The sequence below is a fragment of the Electrophorus electricus genome, chromosome 16, assembly GCF_041902795.1.
Source record: "Electrophorus electricus isolate QZ-2024a chromosome 16, ASM4190279v1, whole genome shotgun sequence".
Lineage (NCBI taxonomy): Eukaryota > Metazoa > Chordata > Actinopteri > Gymnotiformes > Gymnotidae > Electrophorus > Electrophorus electricus.
Window position 1 is genome coordinate 8,195,373 of NC_137512.1, and position 19,348 is coordinate 8,214,720.

Consider the following 19,348-nt stretch of genomic DNA (forward strand, 5'->3'; position numbering starts at 1 on the left):
AACAGAAAAAAAACAAAACAAAAAAAAAAACCAAATCTTAACATGGAAAATGAGAACCTTTCTATACATGTATGTTTAAGGCCAAAGGCATGGAATGATTAAATAGTATAACTCTGACAAAACATGTTTTTAATACACACACACACAATTTTATATATATATATATATATATATATATATATATATATATATATATATATATATATATATATATATATATATATATCATTTGTTTATTTCCATATGAGCTAGATGTATTAGTTTTACTGTATAGAGCTGCCCCAAGCAACACAAAATATTGTTGTTTGAATGAATGTTACAATGTGTTACAGTGAAGTTGTGATATGGGTCAAAACTTAAAGCTGAATGTAGTAGTTCTGTCCAGGAACAATAACCACCCTAATTTACATTTAGGAAAATGTAAAAACCTGAAGACCTTAAAATTGACAAAAACCAAACCAACAACAAAAACAACAAACCCATATAAAATACAAATTTAAAAAAATCCTTGCTGCATGGCTACATGCTTTCATCTTGACATTTTTAATACATTTCCATTTCCTTTTAACTTTAAATTGGAGCTTAAAAAACTCCTAAATGCAGTTAAAAAAATCAGCACCAATTTATATAATTTTTTAAGTAGATGTCTACATCAGTCTAATCAGCTGAAGGTCAAGGAGGAGACAATAGATTTGCAGCAGACATACTACAGTAAGCTTTGCTTTTGTTAGAGACAAAACACAGTGGCACTACTGGAGAGATTTCCTTTTGCTTCCTTGATGCTGCACTTTGGAGGGATGTGCGAGCAGTTCTAATCTTTGGGTGAGATGTTTTGGGGAAGCAGAGCCAAGGCTTCTGTTCCCCGATTCCTCACAGAGCTACAATGAGGGCGCTCACTGTCCTTAGCAGATAGCATGAACTGTAGGCCTTGTTAATGTCTTTCTCAAAGGGAGGGAAACAAAACTAAACACTAAATATAAAGACCTGGAGGATCTCCTCCATTTTACATATTAGATAGTTAAGAAGAATAAAATATATCACATCACTCACTATGATGAGCAATAACCTGCTTATAAATTACTACTTTACACCTGATTACTCACTATTACAAAAGGGCTATACATAACATAGTTATCTTTAAGTTAAAAAAGAAGATGCATTCACCCCAGTTTTAAGAAATACCACAACTCTAGAAGAGCTCACAAATTTCTTCACACAAGATGACGTTCAACTTTGAAATATATTTTATATTTTTATACATGGTTAAGAACAGTCCAACATTCCATGGCAATTCACAATCTATCCTCAACATTTTGCATGAAGAGGAAAAAAAAGTTTACCCAATGACTACTGAAGTCACTATATTTAAGTCTATATTTAACACACAAGAACATGTGTTTTTGTTTACTAGCTTCTACACTGAGCTTGTGGATCACCTTTACAAAATCAATTTGATATTACAGAAATAGATGATTTCCTTGAAAAAGACTCCAAATTTATCTTAAAACATGGGTACTCCAAGGACCTACAAAAGAAAATGTTTAAATTCAGTGTGAGGTTAGTGTTACCAAATAAACGACCCTTGATTCTCTTAAAATGTAGTTAATTACGTCCAGATGGGCTTTAGCATTTCTTTGCTTGAAGCTGTAATTTCCACAGCATGGAGTAAACTGTGGAACAAGGCTGTTTATTAGAAATCACTCCTATTAGTGCCATCTAGTGGTGATCTCTCATGGCCTTAGGGTGGAGAGTGTATGCGTTCCCCACATTACCGCTGAAAAGCATCATAACCCAGGAAATGAGTGGTCCTTACAGACTCGTCCATGATAGAGGCTGGGTCGAAAAAGTCTGGCTTCAATTCCGATCTCTCTCGTCGATTCTTCGATGCGGGCTACAAAAACACATGGATCAGATAATGAGATTACTCGTAAGCAACACATTTTTATACTTATATATTTTCAACAGCCTTGACTTAAGACTAAGGAGCTAGTCCTTCCTCATCATAATTTTCTTGGGACAGAGGATCAAGACCCAAGAGCCTACACTTTTCCTCTATAGGAGCTCATGAAAAATAAGGGTGGACTACTTGGAAGGCTCAAACAATATAACTATCACTACTTCTGTAAGAATTCATTACCAGATCAATATCCATCGTGTCAAAATCCATGCCTTCATTAAGGTCCTCAATTCGGCCTTCTGATGACATCATCACATCCTCTACAATTGGTTCCTCATCATCTTCCATTAAGCCTGATCCTCGACGACTGAAAAAGTAGTTGGAGGGTGGGAAAAATGTACTTACAGTATTTAGTCCTGAACTAAACCAGCATGTCTAGTTCTTCTGGAAATATTTACTAAGGCACCAAAAAGAAAATAATTCGTTTATTAAAGCTTCATTATCAAGGTCTTTTTTTTTTTTTAACTTAAATTACTTATTGCAAACATTCCTTTCCTTTTGCAGGATTGTGTGTGTGTGTGACATTCACAAGACTTCCTAGTCCAACATGGCATGTAGTGAGATGTTAGGCTTTGTGAATGACTAGCAATTACCAAGTTAGGATTACAGCTGTACAATATAGCAAGTGTGAGAACAATGCTCTTTAAGCATCATCAAACAGCAATAACTAAAATCCTGCTTGGACCAGGCCCATTTGTAAAGGACATGATCTCGGTGAAGCTGTGCATTCTCCCTCACATGGCATGCTGCAGGTTGCTCCTCAGTTTGGCATAGTTCATGGCTCTCTCGTGCTGCTGTCTGGCAGCTTCCTCCTGCTGCTGCCTCTGTGCTAGCATCCAAGTGACCTGCGTGCTACAAAACACACCGGCACCGCATCTTACCACATTCTGCTTCCAACAGATGCAGCTGGGCCCCTTGCTTCAGGCCGCCAATCAAAGCATGAATCCATATAAACACATCTGCACAAGAACACTTTTTAACCTATATGATTGTGCCTTTTCAGAAATTCTAATCACAGTGGGGGCGGACGGACGGACAGGTTTTCAGACTATGACTTTTGAATCACAGTTTAATCGCCATTGCTGCAATCGTGCAGACCCATTTTACACCTTATACCCAAGTCTTTGCCAAAGGCGTCCTTACTTGTAGTCTATGGGTGTCTGGTGGTGGGGCTGGGGGGTCTGTGGGTGTGGGTGGGGCTGGGGGGTTGGCGGTTGCTGCTGCGGCAGCGGCGGTTGCTGCTGTTGCTCGGGGGTCATGCTGTATACGCCCATGTAGTTGTCATCCGGCCGCAGACGCTTGGGTTCGCGCATCACTGTGGAGGTGAGGTGAGGCGAAGGCATCATGACGGGCGTCTGCAGAGCCTGCTCTCGGTTCAGCCACACCTCGCTGCCGCCGCTGCTCTCCTCTGCTGCTCCCGTCGGCATGGGCGTGAAAAAGAGTAAGGGGTCACGGCCCAGCTCTGCTTCAGCTACATTCTCTGCTTACTGAGCGCATAAAATATACTGAAGCCAGCAGGAGTGAAGCTGAGGGATTCAAACTGGAGTTTAGCTTAAATGCTTTTACACAGAAGACACTTTAAAAGAGGAAAGTATCCTTAACACAGCACAAATAATAAAAAATATGATTGAAAAAAAAAAAAACAAAACCTCCCACCACTAAGGCATTTCAAAGCTTGAATGGATGGGACAGTTTGCTCCCTGTGTGAAAGGCTGAGCTGCAGTAATGAGCTGCAGTGTGGTACCTTCTGAGAGTTTCCTCTTGCCAGCGACGGGCTTGGCCTTCTTGCTACGCACGGTGGAGCCACGGCTGCTGATGCCGCTCACTACGGACATGGTATCGTCGTCACCGCCGGCCTGCAGGGAGTTCCTGTAGGAGATGAGTGGCAGCCAGCAGTCCTCCCTCTGCAGGGCCATCTGAAATGTCATGAAGCGCTCCAGATACATGTGCCTGAGCAAAGAAAGAGAATCCATCAGACACACTGCTCAAGGTGTGTGTCCATCATTCCTGAGCCACATGTCAGGGATGGACTGCAATCAGCAGTTATTTTCTCATTTGCATCTGGCAGCCTAGCCTGGAGAAATAACACGACTCTTCCCCATGCCTGATCTGGAGGTAGGAATGTGAGCTTACACAGTGCGCTTGTCCTGTCTCATGAGCTTGGACGAGAACTCGCTGAGGATGTCCAGGAAAGCCAGGTTTACAGGAGGATGCCCTTCCCCTTGAGGGTTTGGCTCCTTGAAGGCAAACTCAATACCATCCCTGCAACATGATTTACAGACACAAACAGATGCACTCACAGTACAGTCACTGAATCTCTGCCATGCATGTGCACGTGAGGACAGGTGAGGCATACTTGTGTAACATAGCAATGGCCTCTCTGGTTTTGAGCTGATCCAGACCGAAGGTCAGCGAGAAGCGGCGGGCCAGCTCCTTAATGCCACAGAAGGCAGAGGAGGAGCGGTCAAAGCCTGGGCCCAGCTCTGACAGCATCTCGTTAAACAGCTGCACAGGGCAAAGGAAACTCATGTCTGACTGCTTGTTTGTGTGAATTTATAGGAAAAATGGTCATATTGTTCAGAATAAGCACGCAGAGCACCCACATCACACGTACCTGCTGCAAGCTCAGAATGAGCGTCTTTGCACACTGGATTTTGTCAATCTGTCTCGTTTTACTCATGGTTTCCTTGATGATGTCACCATAATCATTGTAATACTGGTAAGAGTAAAGAGCATTATGGTTTATAAATCCGAATTCAACTGTTATCGGTGTTTTCTTCAACATGACCTATAGAACTAAGCCGAGAGGCTCACCCTCATGTACTGCTTAAATATGTCAGCCCCAGTCTTCATCTCAACCACGTTAAAGATGATGAGCTTGCAGTAAGCTGCAAGCAGGTTACGTCTCTTGTGCAAAGCCTCAATTTTGCCTGCTTCATCGTCCTGTTGCCCATCTGCTCAAAACAAAGCAGGAACAGGAAATGGATGAGTAACCTTGAACACTCAGTCTTCGCAGCTAAAGTAGTAGATATTAAAGCAATATTTAAAAAATTCCCCTCCCTAGTGGTAACTAGTACTAACAGTTCCTAACAGGGACCCACAGTGACAATGGTCCAGTACATTGTTCACATTTAGGGCTCTAGACTCGAACTAGACTGATCTCATTCATGCGAGTGCATGATGGTCATTAGACTGTTTAGATGTCCCTCCGGCACAGCTACTGCATTAGCCAAGTAGTACTTTTTTTTTTTTTTGACTTCTTCACTGGCTCAATCATCATCTACGTACACATTGCCAGGGCACTGATGATGAAATGTGCAATTAGTAATCTGATGTTAGCTAGTTGCCATTTGAGGACAGCATAATGAAGTGAGCAAAACACTGGTGCTTGCTTTATAATCATAACCTAAAGATGCATGTAATGCTTAAAGTAAAGTTTAGTATGCCAATCAGTACTACTGACAATGACCCAGATGTTTGTCAATCATAACTATGACAGTAAACCAAATTAAAACATGATGATAAATAGCCTACTCTTGTTCAGCTGTACAGTTAGCTGGCTTGTTAGCTTGCTAATGCAAATATTTCCACTGTGACAAATATTTTATCACCAGTAAGTTCCGGGGTTTTCTTTTAAATTTATATTAGATGATGACCTGTCAGCCACTGCTTATGGCAGAAAAACAATGTTCAGATATATAAATTAAATGAGTCACTGTCAGTCTTTACATCAGTGCAGAAATAGGGAAGCCAACTATTCATCAGAATGCAAGAATGAAATATCTGTACCAAAAACAAGTGACATCAGTTTAACTGATGTGAAGCACCACTATGCTATAGTGCCCCTGTTACTTTTCACTCAGCAGTCACATATCAGTCTTTGTTCATAGAACAATTGATACCCAGGAAGCACAAAATGTAAACTGTTCCAAAGCAGCATTAACTAGCTATGCAAAAGGAAAAACCAGTAAATCCTGTCACCCACAAGAAAGTGTAGTATTCTATTTCTATGGACTGGTGGAACTGAAATTAGAATTACACTGTGAACCCTTAAAATCCCAGAATACGAGTAATATTAATTATTTTGATTCTATGAAGAAACTGCCATTTATTTAAAAACACAGTTTAACTGGTTTATCCGATTTGAGGTGTATATTTGAGATTCTGGTCTCAGTACAACTTATATATAGAAATTTCATAAAACACTGCAATGGAAAAATGGACTTAAAAGATTAGTTTAAAGTCATGGAAACTTCTGCAAAGTATCAATACTGCACAAGGAAAAATCATCCAGCCTTGCTCATTCCCCATGATTATAGGCCAAACCTGTACTGCTGTTGTCCTCATCCTGGTCGATGAAGACGTGGTCCAGGATGAAGCTGAGAAGCTCCGACTGCAGGGAGGCCTCGGGCATGTACACCAGAGGCTCCAGGACCTCCCTCCCACCCGAGATGATCTGATGACTGAAGATCAGCAGCAGGTCACACAGGATGGTAAAGGCCTGTTGTGGAGGGAGAGCCAGTCAGGGGTCTGTATGCCTTTGTGTTAGGGGGGGACTGCTAATAGTGGGGCTCTCATACTGACTTGCTCTTTGACAGCCGTGTTGACACTGGCCAGATAGCGCTGGCACATGAGGCAGAATGCACGCATTTGCTTCCTCAGAGTCACCATGTCCTCCTATATGAGCAAAATAAAAGGTTTCATGCACCAACAGGGCAAATGTATATTAGCAAAATCCAAAGCAAAAGAAACTGTAGTCTTACCTTTTTGGAGCTTCCCTCAGAAACCTTGGCTAAGTGCCAGAGAATCACATAATGTGTACACTGCAGTGCATGGATAACGATCTGAAAGAGAGTCACAAAGACTGAGTCACCTACTCTCATTGTAATGACTCTGCACTCCAACACCATCATAGTAGCAGTTCAAACAAGCCACCTGCTCAGGCATATCTCCATTCTCAATGCCCGTGTTCAGTAACTTATAGTTGCTGGTGAACAGGTCCCACTTGGAGAGGTCATGTGCACTGAGTAGAGGCAGAGAAAAATGGAACAATTAAATCAAATTACATGGCAAGCAACTGCAGTATAATAGTAGTAAAAGAAAATCTGAACTGAACTAGGTCCTTACTTGTGGAAAGCAGTGATCCTTTTCAGTGTGGACAGGACTTGATAAGCATCATCCTCGTCTGGTTCTTCTCCCTGAGGAAGATGATTTAGATGCTTTAAAAAGGTACTGCAAGCATTCCTCCCAAAACAGGGATTACTGACATAAAACAATTTTCCTATATCGATAAAGAACATCAAGCCCACTCGAAGGTGCACACTCTCCCTGAGCAGCCTCACCTCCTGCAGGAAGTCTTCCAGCAGCCTGTTGAACTTGTCCACCAGTTCATCGAGAAGCTGGCTGCGGGCGATGTCCACCCTGTTGAAGATGGTGAACTCCTCGTTACAGAGGGCATGGCAGGTCTTTGAGCAAGCCTCCAGAACGTCGGTATCTGTGTGCTTCTCCACAATCTCCTTGATTTGTCTCAGCAGCGATTCCAGATGCTGAATGAGAAGACATCAATAGCACATCAAATACTGCATACAGACAAGCCTACATCCATTTTGCTAAACTCGCAATAATTCCATGTAGTCAGAAGCTATTGCGTATAGTCAGTAGCTGTTCTTGAGTATATACACTTAACAGCTTTTGGACTCACCTTTTCTAGCCGCCCTGTTGTATATATCTCCAGATCAAAGAACTGAGGCAGCTGCAAAAGATTAGTTACCTTCTCTGCATCAACTGAGTACTGTTGAAGAAAATGAAACAGCACTTTTAACAAACCTTGAAGGGTCCACAGCATGGAAAACTAAATTTCCCTCATTTTATTAAAATAAAGAATAGGTAATTGACACATATTGCTAAAGTTTGAAAATAAACCAGCTCAGTGGTTAAGATACTTGATTTGTAATCAGAAGGTTGCTGGTTCAAGCCCCACCACTGCTAAGTTGCCACTCCTGGGCCCCTGAGCATGACCCTTAACTCTCAATTGCTCAAGTTGTACTGAGTCATAATTGTAAGTTGCGCTGGATAAAAGAAATTAGCTAAATGCCATAAATGTAAAAACAGCACATTTTGAACTCATTAATATCTTTGCTTATTCAGCCTAAAGCAGTTTAGCCCCACCCACTTACAATGCAACTCTCATGCATATTTCAGATCTGAGCACTTTTTGAATGACACGCAATACAGGGCAGCCAATCAGAACAGAGCTTGTTTATCTTAAATCTGTCTTATATCTGTCGGTGATAGAAACAGCCTGTTTAATTATAGGAAATAAAAAGAGGTTGGAAAAATGGTCTTGTAAAAATTAAACTCTTTTTGGAACAAAGTCACACAGATGTACGTGGACAAATAAAATAAAATAAATATAGATATAAAAAAAAGAAGCATGACACCGTCTGTTGTCCTATTACTTAGTGTCAGTGTTCACCTTTGCTAGTAAAAGTGGCAATCCCACTACAAAGAGCTCAGTCATTCTCGTCCGGTCATCAAGCTGCGTTTTCTTCTCTTTTGCTGTCAGCACCTAGATGAGTGTATGCACACACATCTTACAAATCAGGACATGGACATAACCATAATTAACTCTGCAATGTCAACCTTGTTTCTTTATGACAGTTAAGGAACTAAGTGAAAATCTTGCCCCCAGACTCTGTTCCCCAATTAGTGCTGCCTTTTCGTGCATGATCCTGGCATCAACACCGGAGACTCTGCTTTTCTCAGGCTCACGCCTGTGAAACTTTCCATAAGCATGTCAGCCCTCTTACCCTCTTGCCGGTGCCTCTGCCCACGGGTGGATGGCACTCCGCAGCTTGCCGGACGGTACAGAGCATGATCTCGATTAGGGCCGTCTCCTGCCTGTCCGTTAGAGCTGTACGATACACAATTTCCCATTAGCACGTAGAATAACAGTCATCTCACCACAATGACAGGGGGCTATTTTTTCCTTATATAACCTATTGCATTTTAAAATTAGCCAAACTCAATTATGTTAAACTGAACCTGAAAAAAGGCAGCTGCAAATGTCCTGCTTTGTTTGTGCAGAATGTAATTGAATTTTTAAAATGTACTCTTCTCTACAATTCCCTTAGACAAGATCTAGGCAAGCACTGGAGTTCTTTAACCACAAAGCAAAATCTGAAGTAGACTGAGGATTGGGGTTCGAATATGGTTTGTTTGTAGAGTTGTTTTAGAAGGGTATTCATCCAATGCATTTAAATATGCACACAAAACAGCAGGACTGAGATCAGTTAAAAGGCTGAAACATGCAATTTGAAGATGGCCTGTTCAAGAAGTGCATGTTCTAGAAAATTAAAACTCCTCTGAACTTCTCATTTCACGTCTGTATTATAGTGTACAAATTCTCCTCCTCAAAAAAAAAAAAAAACAACAAAAAACCCCAACCCCCCCACCACAGTAATGTTGAAAACACTGTTGCAAATGGTGTGGATGGGCAGCAGGCTGCATAACCAGCTGAAAGGCGTGGGTCTTACCTTCCTCTCCGGGTAGGGGCTCGTCCAGCAGCAGGCTGATCATGCACTCCCAGTCCTTAAGCAGGTCCGCAGCACAGTCCCACATGCTGTCCACCAGGTACGCAGCATGCTCGTGTAACTGAGAAGGACACAGCACAGAATTACCATCATTACCCCTCATGCATGCCTTCCATTTGCTTTAGTGCGTTCTCATTACCCCAGCCCTAAGGAAAAGCTTTGTTGACGAGCTACTACTCTGGTTATTCCGAATTACTTTTTTAATTTCTTGGTCTGTAAAAGTGTTTGGGATTGTGTTGCCCAGGAAAAATAGCCAAGTTGGTAAATCTATATCATAACACATTCAGGGTGAGATAAACAACAGTGGGTTTCTGGGACTCACCTCACTCTCTAGGAAGAAGAAAACAGTGGTTTTGATGAGGTTGGCATTTAGACTCTGTCTGCCGCGTCTCTTAGGCATGCTGTCGTCCTCCATGTCTCGATGGCTGAACAGTCTGCAAAAGACAGCACAAACATTTTAGGTTTACAAGATATAGCCATTATTACACCAACAGGCAAAACCACCTCTACACAATTGATACTAAATCACAGTTTGCTTTTCTGACCAAAAAAAAAAAAAAAAGGTTGGTTTTCTCTGCTTGCATGAGGCTGTCACTCAAAGTCAACCTTGGGAGTACTAGGTCTGTGTAAATTAGGACCATGTACACTAAGCAAACCTTCTCATCATCTCCATTTGTCTTTGGAGACAAATGGAAGTTCTGTGTCAAGCAATAAAGGTCAGTCCAGCTGCAGCCTTTTCTGTCTCATGGTGGAAAGGTGAACAGTAAGCAAGTCTCACTTTTTAAAGAGGAACTCCCCTGCTGCCACGGCAACTGGCCTGTGGGCGGAGTATACCAGATGGTAGACACTCTCACAGTCCTCAGCAGTTAGGACCTCCTCACTGCTACTGGAAAACCAAACACCAATACTGTATTACCACACTCATTCATCAGCACCGTCTCATTCATCTCATCATTTAAGAAAGAAACAGAGGATGAGTCAGACTGTCTGAATGTGGATGCTTACTGTAACACGAGCGTGAGCAGTTTTATTGCTTGCACGGCAACGTCATATTCCTTGTCCAGCGTCATGGAGACAATGCGGTCCTAAAAAGAGACAGCAATGGACTATACAATCTCACCAGATTTGTGGGCTGGGAAGTGGGAATAAGTGTTGGGGTGGGAGACCAACAAACACCACTTTCAGCCTCAAAGACTGTCATTATGACCGGGCAATAACCAAATATCTGCAATGTGTGCAGAGAGGCTTCTTCACCTTGAAGCGGCTAGTGAAGAGCTCCAGCTTGGCGTTGAGCTCGCGATTGTAGTAGAGGCCTTGCAGGGCCGTCAGGCACTTCAGTCGCACCTCACCTTGCTGCGAGAGGAAAGTGGAGAAACATGGTAAAGCAGTGCAGTGAGAAGCCATGCTGTCGGCATGTACCCATGCCCCAGCTTGTTCCGCAAAAGATCACTGAGGCTGGGGGCCAGGGGCCGTGGCTTGTCCTCACCTTGTCATGCATGGTCCAGCCCACATATTTCAGGTAGCTGTCATTGAGAAAGGCGTCACTGTACATCTTCATCCACACACCGATCTCTTCAATGCAGATCGCTCGGATCTCCGCTATCGCATCACTGCAAAGGAAATGAAAGAGTCAGAAGCTGAAGCCCCAGAAGGCTCTGTAATTCAAGCATCACCATCTGAGCAGAACCAACAGTACTATTGGAGAACTACAGCGCCATCACAGGCACCTGATCAACTTGAATGGCTCTGCCAAGTTGATCACAAAAAGGTGACACTCCTTTTATTGAGGTAATCATTTCATGTTGTTTTTAAATGATTGCAATTCAACATTTTAATTACTGTCCTTTCCAAACAGCTTGTCACAGCCTTTAAGACAACTTAGTGATCAATAAAAAAAAAAAAAAAAAAAAAAAAAAGAAAGACATGCATCACAACAAATGTATTTATATTGATAATGTCTGTTATACAGAACAATTGTAGTTCCACTGTTATTAGAAGACCAAATGCTTTTAATCATCAAACATGAGGCATACCGGTATCGGTGAACGAAGACACCCTTGAAAATGGCATTCATCATATTTTCAATTTCATCCTGATTTTCTTGAAGCTGGAAAAAGAAATTTAAATTCAGCACTAAACAAAAAGACTGTACATACTGTAGATATTAATATAAATAAATATACACTAAGCAAATCCCATTAGCTAGATTGATCAGGCAACACTAAAAACGCTTAACCACATAGACTTAATACAATACAACACATTAAAAGTCAGTCCCACCAAAATCCATCCAACCCTCACCTCAATCAAACAGATGGCATCCCAGCAGGGCCATCATTACATAACTGAAGAGTTAATTACTATTAGCACTGCCATCTAAAGATAGCTCTCTCTGTGGGATCTCTTACACGGCAAGAGTCGAAGTCTACCAGCAAACCTGGGCTTAAAGCCAGATATTTTTTCGCTTATGGCATTCCTGTGGCGCACATGGTAAAATAGGCAGAGCATAGTGCTGAAAACACCAAGGGCATGGGTTTGATTCCTATGGAGTAAATGTATTGTTACACTGATAAATATGTAAATTGCTCAGGATAAGAACTTATGTTAAATGCCAGATATGTAAATGTAAAGGAGAGGGGTGTCACTTTTAGTTGCATTAGAAAATTAGAAACCATGGCATTACTTAAATAGCAGTGCTTACTTCCTTGCGTTTCTGGAGGAGGAGCTCCAGCCTGTCGTTGGCCCGCTTGCCGATCATCTTGTTCCTTTCGGCCTCATACTGGCGCTGCGTGTTGTCCATGTTAATGCTGAGGTTCAGTGCTACGTTGACCAGAGCAGTCATCAGCTTCATGGCTGTAAACATAACAGACAAAATAGGAGTGGAGGGTGCTGTTGACCCACACTGATACCTTATGTGTACTACAACCACATAGGATTGCAGAATTAGTACTACTGCGGTGGAATGACTAGTGAGGATTATGGGCAATGCAAATACTGTGTGATGGTTTCATGCAGATGATTCGAACCTGCAAGAGTGCTGGTGTGCCTGAAGGCACGCACTTGAGAGTCTGAGAGGCCTGTGAGCAGAGAGATGACCGTGTCCATCATGTATTCATCATAGATGATACTGTACTGGCACTGACGCACTAATACTGTGATGAACTCGCAGAAACTCGTCTTGAACTTCTTCCACTGCGGGCCGGCCATTGTGAGAGGGTAATCTCCACTGTCCTACAGGGACACAGACGAAAGTCTTATGCAGAATTAGACAGGGATATGCCGGAAGTGCATATGCATACTTCACATGAAGGAAAACAATTACCTCATCAAATTCTTCAGTCATCTTTCTAATGATCTCAGAGTTTTGCATGTGTCGAAACATTTCGCTACTCACAACACCTGCAATAACAACCAGTGTGTTCCAGCAAATCAGGGAAGATTATGACAATATAATAACACAGAACTTAACAACAAAGGACCATGACATAACTGCTAAAGCAAAACTGCATTATGTGTGGAAATCTCACACATTAGCCTATAGTCTTTAAATAAATAAAATCTACCCCACACACACCCAGCCACCCCCACCCCCACACACACAATCAAGCAATGCATGATTAAAAGCATACCTTTGCAGCCTGAACACTGGATGAAAAAGTTTATCAAGTCAAGGAGTGCGATGTCTCTGTCATGCTTGTAGGACTCTATCCAGTCATCCACGACAGACTAGGAGGAGGAGAATTATCAAAATCTGCCGCGAGCTTCATACATGTAATAAACTAAACACGCGCACGCAGATGTGAGCTGGGTGATCTATGGCCTGACCTGCATGGCGCTCTTCCCCAGCTTAACCACTTCAAAAAGCATGATGTTCTCCATGCCGTTCTCCTGGTGGTGGCCATTCAAGCGGCCTGCGCCCTTGCCACCGCCTTTCCCCTTGTCCCCAGGGGCCTTTTTCCCCTTCTTCACCTAAAACCCAGGGATCATCACAGGCATGAACTTGACACCGACACCACCCTCTGCCAGGAGCAATCCACTCAAATTTCTAGCTATAAAACCATTCCATTTTTGGCATAGAAATACTTTTCAGTGATATTTATGGTTTTGCTACTTTTAGGGAATTAAAAAGGACAAAACTATGAGTGTGAATGTATTTTTTTGTGGTAGACAAGGCTATTGATTACAATGGCAAATCAATGGCTGCAATGCCATTCGTTTGCATGGACCTGATGGAAGGCCATTTGCTCATCAATAAGGGCAGGGTACACAGATAAACCTCAGTCACACAGAACATACCTTCCCTTTCCCCTGAGCGGCATTTCTCGCATCAGGATCATCAAAGTCAGTGTCTGATGAGAAACGAGTGTCTGTATCCCTGGCAAGCACAAAATTCAATCAATCAAGAGCTCTTTACACTTCAGGGTGAGAGTTTATGTACACAAATATGAAGGCGGATGGAAATCCACTTACTGAGGATAATGAAACTCTGTTTGCAATTCTGGTGCTGCTATCATTTCTTTAACATCTTCTGGACCACCTTAACTTTTCAAGGATTCAATCTTCAGTTAACACAAGCAATGGAAACAGGTATGTTTGTGTCATATGACCTGGAACACAAATCCCACAGTAGACATTAACTCATTGCAGTTGTTAATTTCTAAATTACGAAGTTCAGAAAGTGAGTATTTCTTCAAGAAGGGACAAACAAGCCAAAAAAACCTACTCCCAACCAACCGAACACACATGCATGCAGACATGCACAGATGCACAACCCCACACAAAGAAGAAACACCTCACTGAACTCATTCAACTGAGTACACCGGGGAGACTGTATGAAACGAGTATAAAACTATGTATTAAAAAAATAAATAAATTATCCAAAAGGACAAATCAAGCCCAAATCCTGGTCACATTTTGGCTAGCTGAGGAGCTCTCATGGCATTTTTCATGTGGATGCTGCATCCCTGACCCAAACGATGAAAGATATCAATGTTTCAAGCACCTCGTGGCAGATGCTGCTGCTAAAGCTGATGGTGTGGGCAGCCCATATACACATGCAAAAATATAATGAAATGTTTTGAGACAGCATATCTGGCTGCTTGGAAAACTGGACAAATTTCTAATTTGCTTCAATTAAATCCAAAAGCTGGTTTGATACTACAGCTTTAATTTGCTTCAAAGCCTCATTACAAAAAGACAAACAAAGATGCAGCTGCCTTAAAAACCTTTAAGGATTTTACTTCAAAGCTTCACTTTTTGTGTAACATATTCCATCCTGGACAGCCCCCTGTGCTGTTATATTGTCCATCATTGCAAAAAAGACCTAAAAAGGTTGCTTCCCACACTCTGCAGAAAAGCAGGATACAAATATCCAGCAAAAAAAAACATTTACTACCTTTCTAAGACAAATAGAAAATTGAAATGCAGTTATATTTCAGAAAAGCCAAAAAAAATGCCAGTGTATTTTTGAATCTCAGTGCATTTCAAATTTATTCAACCTACCTGATTTTATAAAACACAGGTAGTATGTTCTTTAATTCACCTGGTTTTAAGATTCACCTATTTAGTAAAAATGTTCAAAACACTTTCAAAGCAAAATATCAGAATTAGCAAAACTCTTAAAATACTCCCATCAGTACTGGTTCAATAGTAGCATTCGACATTGATAGCCAAAAGGAGGTACGTTAACGCTCCTGATGAGCAGACCTGTAGATGCACTCCTAATACATTTACAGCATCAGTCATCCTTATTTTCACAGCAAAGCCACTGAAGCCACAGGAACAAATTAATGAATTACTGACTGTAGTAAATACTGACTGCATAAATCTATGTAGGTCTGAGCTCAACTGGAGAAGACGATTTTCCTGCTTTGATTGTGTTTTGGACCATGGAAAGATTAAAACACCCACTTCCACCATGTGGACAAATCAATCCTATAATCACACTCAGTAATGTGCCACAAAAGTAAACAAATGCTCAAACTGCTTAAACATATATATGGAAGGTTTGTATTCACCAAACGCAAAAACGGTTATCTAAAGTAGTTCGTGAACACAAAGGCTGAAAATTGTAAGGATGTGTATTGCATAACCACAGACCTCAGCAAAGAGAATCGAGGTTAAGCATAATTCAAAGCCGTGCTGTGAAAGCCATATGCCTGAAAATGTGCTCGCAGATGAAGATGAAAACAAGGGGGCGTGCCTGAACGAGACTGTCAGACACGCGGCGCTCATTGGGCATTTCGTCGCCACAGTTTCAAGCAAACACACACAGAAGCGGCTGCCTGTTTCCAAATAAGGAATTAATCTGTCCGCCCCCGGGCTCACAACGTCCAATCACAGACCATTATAATTCTGAGACGTAAACATGAATAACTGCGAAAAGGAAGCAACTGAAAGGACAAACTAATGCATATAGCTCCATGTGAAATATAAACTAGTTTAATTATCAATAGTTCTCCTTAGTACCATAATGAAGAAATAATATGAATAAATACATCTTTGCTACAGATAGTTTCTTGCATGCTTTGACTTGTTACCAAAAGTGTAACACTTAATGTACCACAGGGTGTGGCGTATATTTGTGCAAAATTAAGACTCCAGCTAAAAATAGAACAACACAAACTTCAGGGACAGTGATGGTAAACGTAAAAGTTGCAACTGATATAACATGACGGAATTACGAACAGCAACTTATAACTACAACTGCGCATCTTAAAATCCATATGTCCAGCGCTGAACGAAAGGTTAGCTAGCGTTATGTGGTATGCAACAACGGTTACGCAACGTCTACAGACACAAACAGCCCACAACACAAGATAACTCAATATAAAAACTTTAGCGTGCAAATAAAACAGAGTTGGACTGATGACAAACATTCTTGGGAAATAAGAAAATCCACTCCTTGAAAAGTGGCGCCAAATTAAGCTGCCGCTAACAACAATTACGATTCAGCCGTGTTGGATAGGTGAGCTACTTTAAGATATAAACCAACAGCCAAGCGGATCAGTTTCTAGTAATATTTCATTAGTTAGCTTCCCAGGTAAGCATACAGAGGTAAAGCAGTATTTCGCCGCGGATTAATTTGCTAGCTAGCTACTAGCTATCCTAGCTAGCTATGTTGCCGGCGTCTGTCAAACATTTGTTGAGTCTACGGACTCGGCCTAGACGTCCTCTGCAAAGTTAACCAGCGTCAGCTGGTCTAACCATATTCCCAAACTAGCTAGCGAGCTAGACGAGATCTATGGTTTACACTGGATTACATTTACCACATTAACAGCTAAACTAGCTAGTTAGCAGTATGGCACGTCAAGTAATTCAATACAGTAATCTATCATTAGTCAGTTTTCAATGTTCGCTAACGCTAGCTAGCAGTTAGCTCTGATATGAAACGACAAACGGATGGACACAGACCCCAATCAATCATGTTTCACACTGGCTGCAATTTAAGTTCGTTCGTCTTCGATGTTACATAGTTAGCTAGCTAGACTATTACTCTATCAATTCCAAATGTCTTGTTTAGGCCAATTAACAAAGAACATTAACGTAAATATTTTAAAGATAAACAAGTTAATGGGGAAACAAGAGAGTGAAAAAAATCTCCATCTTGAAACCAATCCAGCAGCTGTTTTCGGGATTCTCCATTTTGGCTCAGCTCATATTCAATCATTATGAAACCAAGCCGTGCAAGTCTTCTTGTTATTAAGTTACATCTATCTTTTATTTACGTACATTAATCAACCATAGGATTTTAGTATAATGTCTCGAAGACCTAATTTCTTGTGCGAACAACAACAGTTTCCCTTTTCACGTGAGGAAAAAAACATCGCATCCCCGTCCTCCATCTTGATTCAGAATTTGTGTTCCAATTTCGCCATGGTGGCTGGCTAGCTAACTGTCTATGTTTAGTTAGCTAGCGAGCTAGCTACTTACAGCAACAAAACAGTTCACACACATACCACGGAAGTAGCCAACGATATAAACTGCTAACTAAATTTCTCCAACAAAGACACACATTTAAGACGGCACGCTGTTAGGTTTAAACTACAGTACAAACCAGTGCATGTTCCACGACGACTGCGTTGGCTAGCTACCTAGCTATTTTAGCAAGCTAAAAGACTTCCCTCTCGGAACCCAGTCCCCGCGTATTTGGCCACCAAGCTAACCAATGCTAGCGTCAGTTCGGTGTACCAGCAAAATATAGCTAAACACATCAACTTCTACAAACGATTCTGCCATTTTACAACTTACCTACTTGCCTGTGTTAAATCCAGCAAAAAGACCGCTTCCTGGGGATTTCGATCCGTGTTACTTGCTCTGTAAGAATACCCCAGACTGATTCATAGATGTAGTTTGAAAGTGGCGGTCAGAGGCTGCTTTAGACACTCTCAACCCGCTTGCTCTATTCGGTTTGTTGTTCAGATGATTGAGTTTAGGGAAATTGTACAAAGCTGCCACCTAGCGGTCAAATGGCCACGACCCTTTGACGTGGATAATGAGTGACATCTAGCGGTCAAATTGGTAAAGAGGACATTAGTATTAGATATCCTGTGCCCTCTATATTTACTGACATCCTAGACAGATTAGCAAGAAAGGTTCTGTAAAAAATATTTGCTGATCTACCTGTTGATATTCTTTTAATCAAAATGTGAGATAAATATAATATTATTATGAAGTAAAAATGATTCTAAGAAAAAATCTATCATGTTTGATAAAAAAAAGTATAACAGTGATTGGCATTCCTAGAAACAGAGTACATTAGCATTTATATTTATCTTTTTTAGTTAGTTACACACATACATACACAAATCCAACAACAACAAAACAAAGGCAAAAAAACCAAAAAAACCAAATGTGTATTCACATTCATAAATCAGGCAATGGCTTAAAAGAGCCAAATACATGTCTCAAAATGCCTATCCCTACCACTATGGCCTTGATTGAGAAGTTTAAAACAAATGTAACTCTCATGAACCTGCCTGAAAGAGCAAGTGTGCCAATACCGCATCTATATATTGTTTTAAAGGCAAACTTTTCTCTAGGGATCATAGTCTGAGAATTGCAAAGATTGGTTGCATCTTGAGGTAATTTAGTCTTCAAAGCTGCAGTCAGATGCAACCACCTTGTCTAATGTGGAAGGCGTGGCACAAGAAAGCCACTGTTGTAAAAACTCTCAAACTTAAGACCCAGGTTCTGTGATCAGATCACGCAAAGATATAGACAACAAACAATTAAAGTGAAGTGGGCAAAACATGGTGAGAGTCATGTAGAGAATGTCCTAACCTCCACTGGAAAGATTGGAGATAGTGCCCTGATGTCATAAGGCTGTTTTATTTTGTCATCAAGAATTATTTTAAGTACTTGGTGAATTTAATTCGAACCCTTCTTGCACCTGCCAGAAAGCTAAAATTAGTGGTTGTTAAATTTTTCAATGGGACAGTTGAAAAACAATGGGATCTAAAGCATATTTCCAAATCCACACAAATGTGTTTCAGTGACTACAGAATCATGTTGTTGCTATGAGCATCACAGTCCCCTGGCCTAATCCCTACTGAAAACTTGTGGAGTAAGATAAAGAGGAGTGTCCACAAGCAAGGACCAGTCCCTCCTTTCTGAATTCTCCCTCTCATCACACCTTATAGAAGTGCCGTTATCTTGGTAAAGGTAAGGGTGCACAAATTACTGAATGGACAGGTGTCAATAAACAAAACATACACTTTTCATCATAAAATAATTATATATATATAGGTTTTTTTTAAAAAAATTTTCTTTGCAGCAAATATACATAATTTTCACATCT

At 41.1% G+C, this 19,348-nt stretch overlaps 1 protein-coding gene across 2 annotated transcripts; it reads right to left on the reverse strand.

Moving 5' to 3' along the window:
* Positions 1-97: 97 nt before the first annotated feature.
* On the reverse strand, positions 98-17,964 carry stag2b (STAG2 cohesin complex component b). Of its 2 annotated transcripts, none has more exons than XM_035532122.2 (33): positions 17,800-17,964; positions 14,020-14,156; positions 13,846-13,924; positions 13,375-13,518; positions 13,179-13,275; positions 12,872-12,948; positions 12,576-12,780; positions 12,251-12,402; positions 11,583-11,656; positions 11,036-11,159; positions 10,804-10,902; positions 10,555-10,634; positions 10,328-10,432; positions 9,872-9,983; positions 9,493-9,610; positions 8,767-8,870; positions 8,433-8,525; positions 7,659-7,748; positions 7,300-7,503; positions 7,085-7,155; positions 6,893-6,980; positions 6,721-6,801; positions 6,542-6,634; positions 6,284-6,458; positions 4,772-4,911; positions 4,572-4,673; positions 4,314-4,462; positions 4,091-4,219; positions 3,702-3,907; positions 3,101-3,368; positions 2,696-2,809; positions 2,138-2,264; positions 98-1,891 (listed from the first exon to the last, which is right to left on the reverse strand). In XM_035532122.2, exons 2-33 carry the CDS (start codon positions 14,061-14,063, stop codon positions 1,769-1,771), a joined length of 3,867 nt encoding a protein of 1,288 aa, XP_035388015.1. In that variant the 5' UTR covers positions 14,064-14,156; positions 17,800-17,964; the 3' UTR covers positions 98-1,768. The 2 variants fall into 2 exon arrangements, with proteins under 2 accessions (XP_035388015.1, XP_035388014.1); XM_035532121.2 differs by having other exon boundaries at positions 10,328-10,435.
* Positions 17,965-19,348: the final 1,384 nt, after the last annotated feature.

What these genes read in the sequence shown, in the direction of transcription:
- stag2b (XM_035532121.2), bottom strand. Translation starts at nt 14,063, where the DNA reads ATGATAGCAGCACCAGAATTGCAAACAGAGTTTCATTATCCTCA. An exon ending in TCTTCTTCCTAGAGAGTGAG is followed by an intron (nt 9,611 to 9,871) that starts GTGAGTCCCAGA and finishes TGTCCTTCTCAG; the next exon opens with TTACACGAGCATGCTGCGTA. An exon ending in AGACAGGACAAGCGCACTGT is followed by an intron (nt 3,908 to 4,090) that starts GTAAGCTCACAT and finishes TTCTTTGCTCAG; the next exon opens with GCACATGTATCTGGAGCGCT.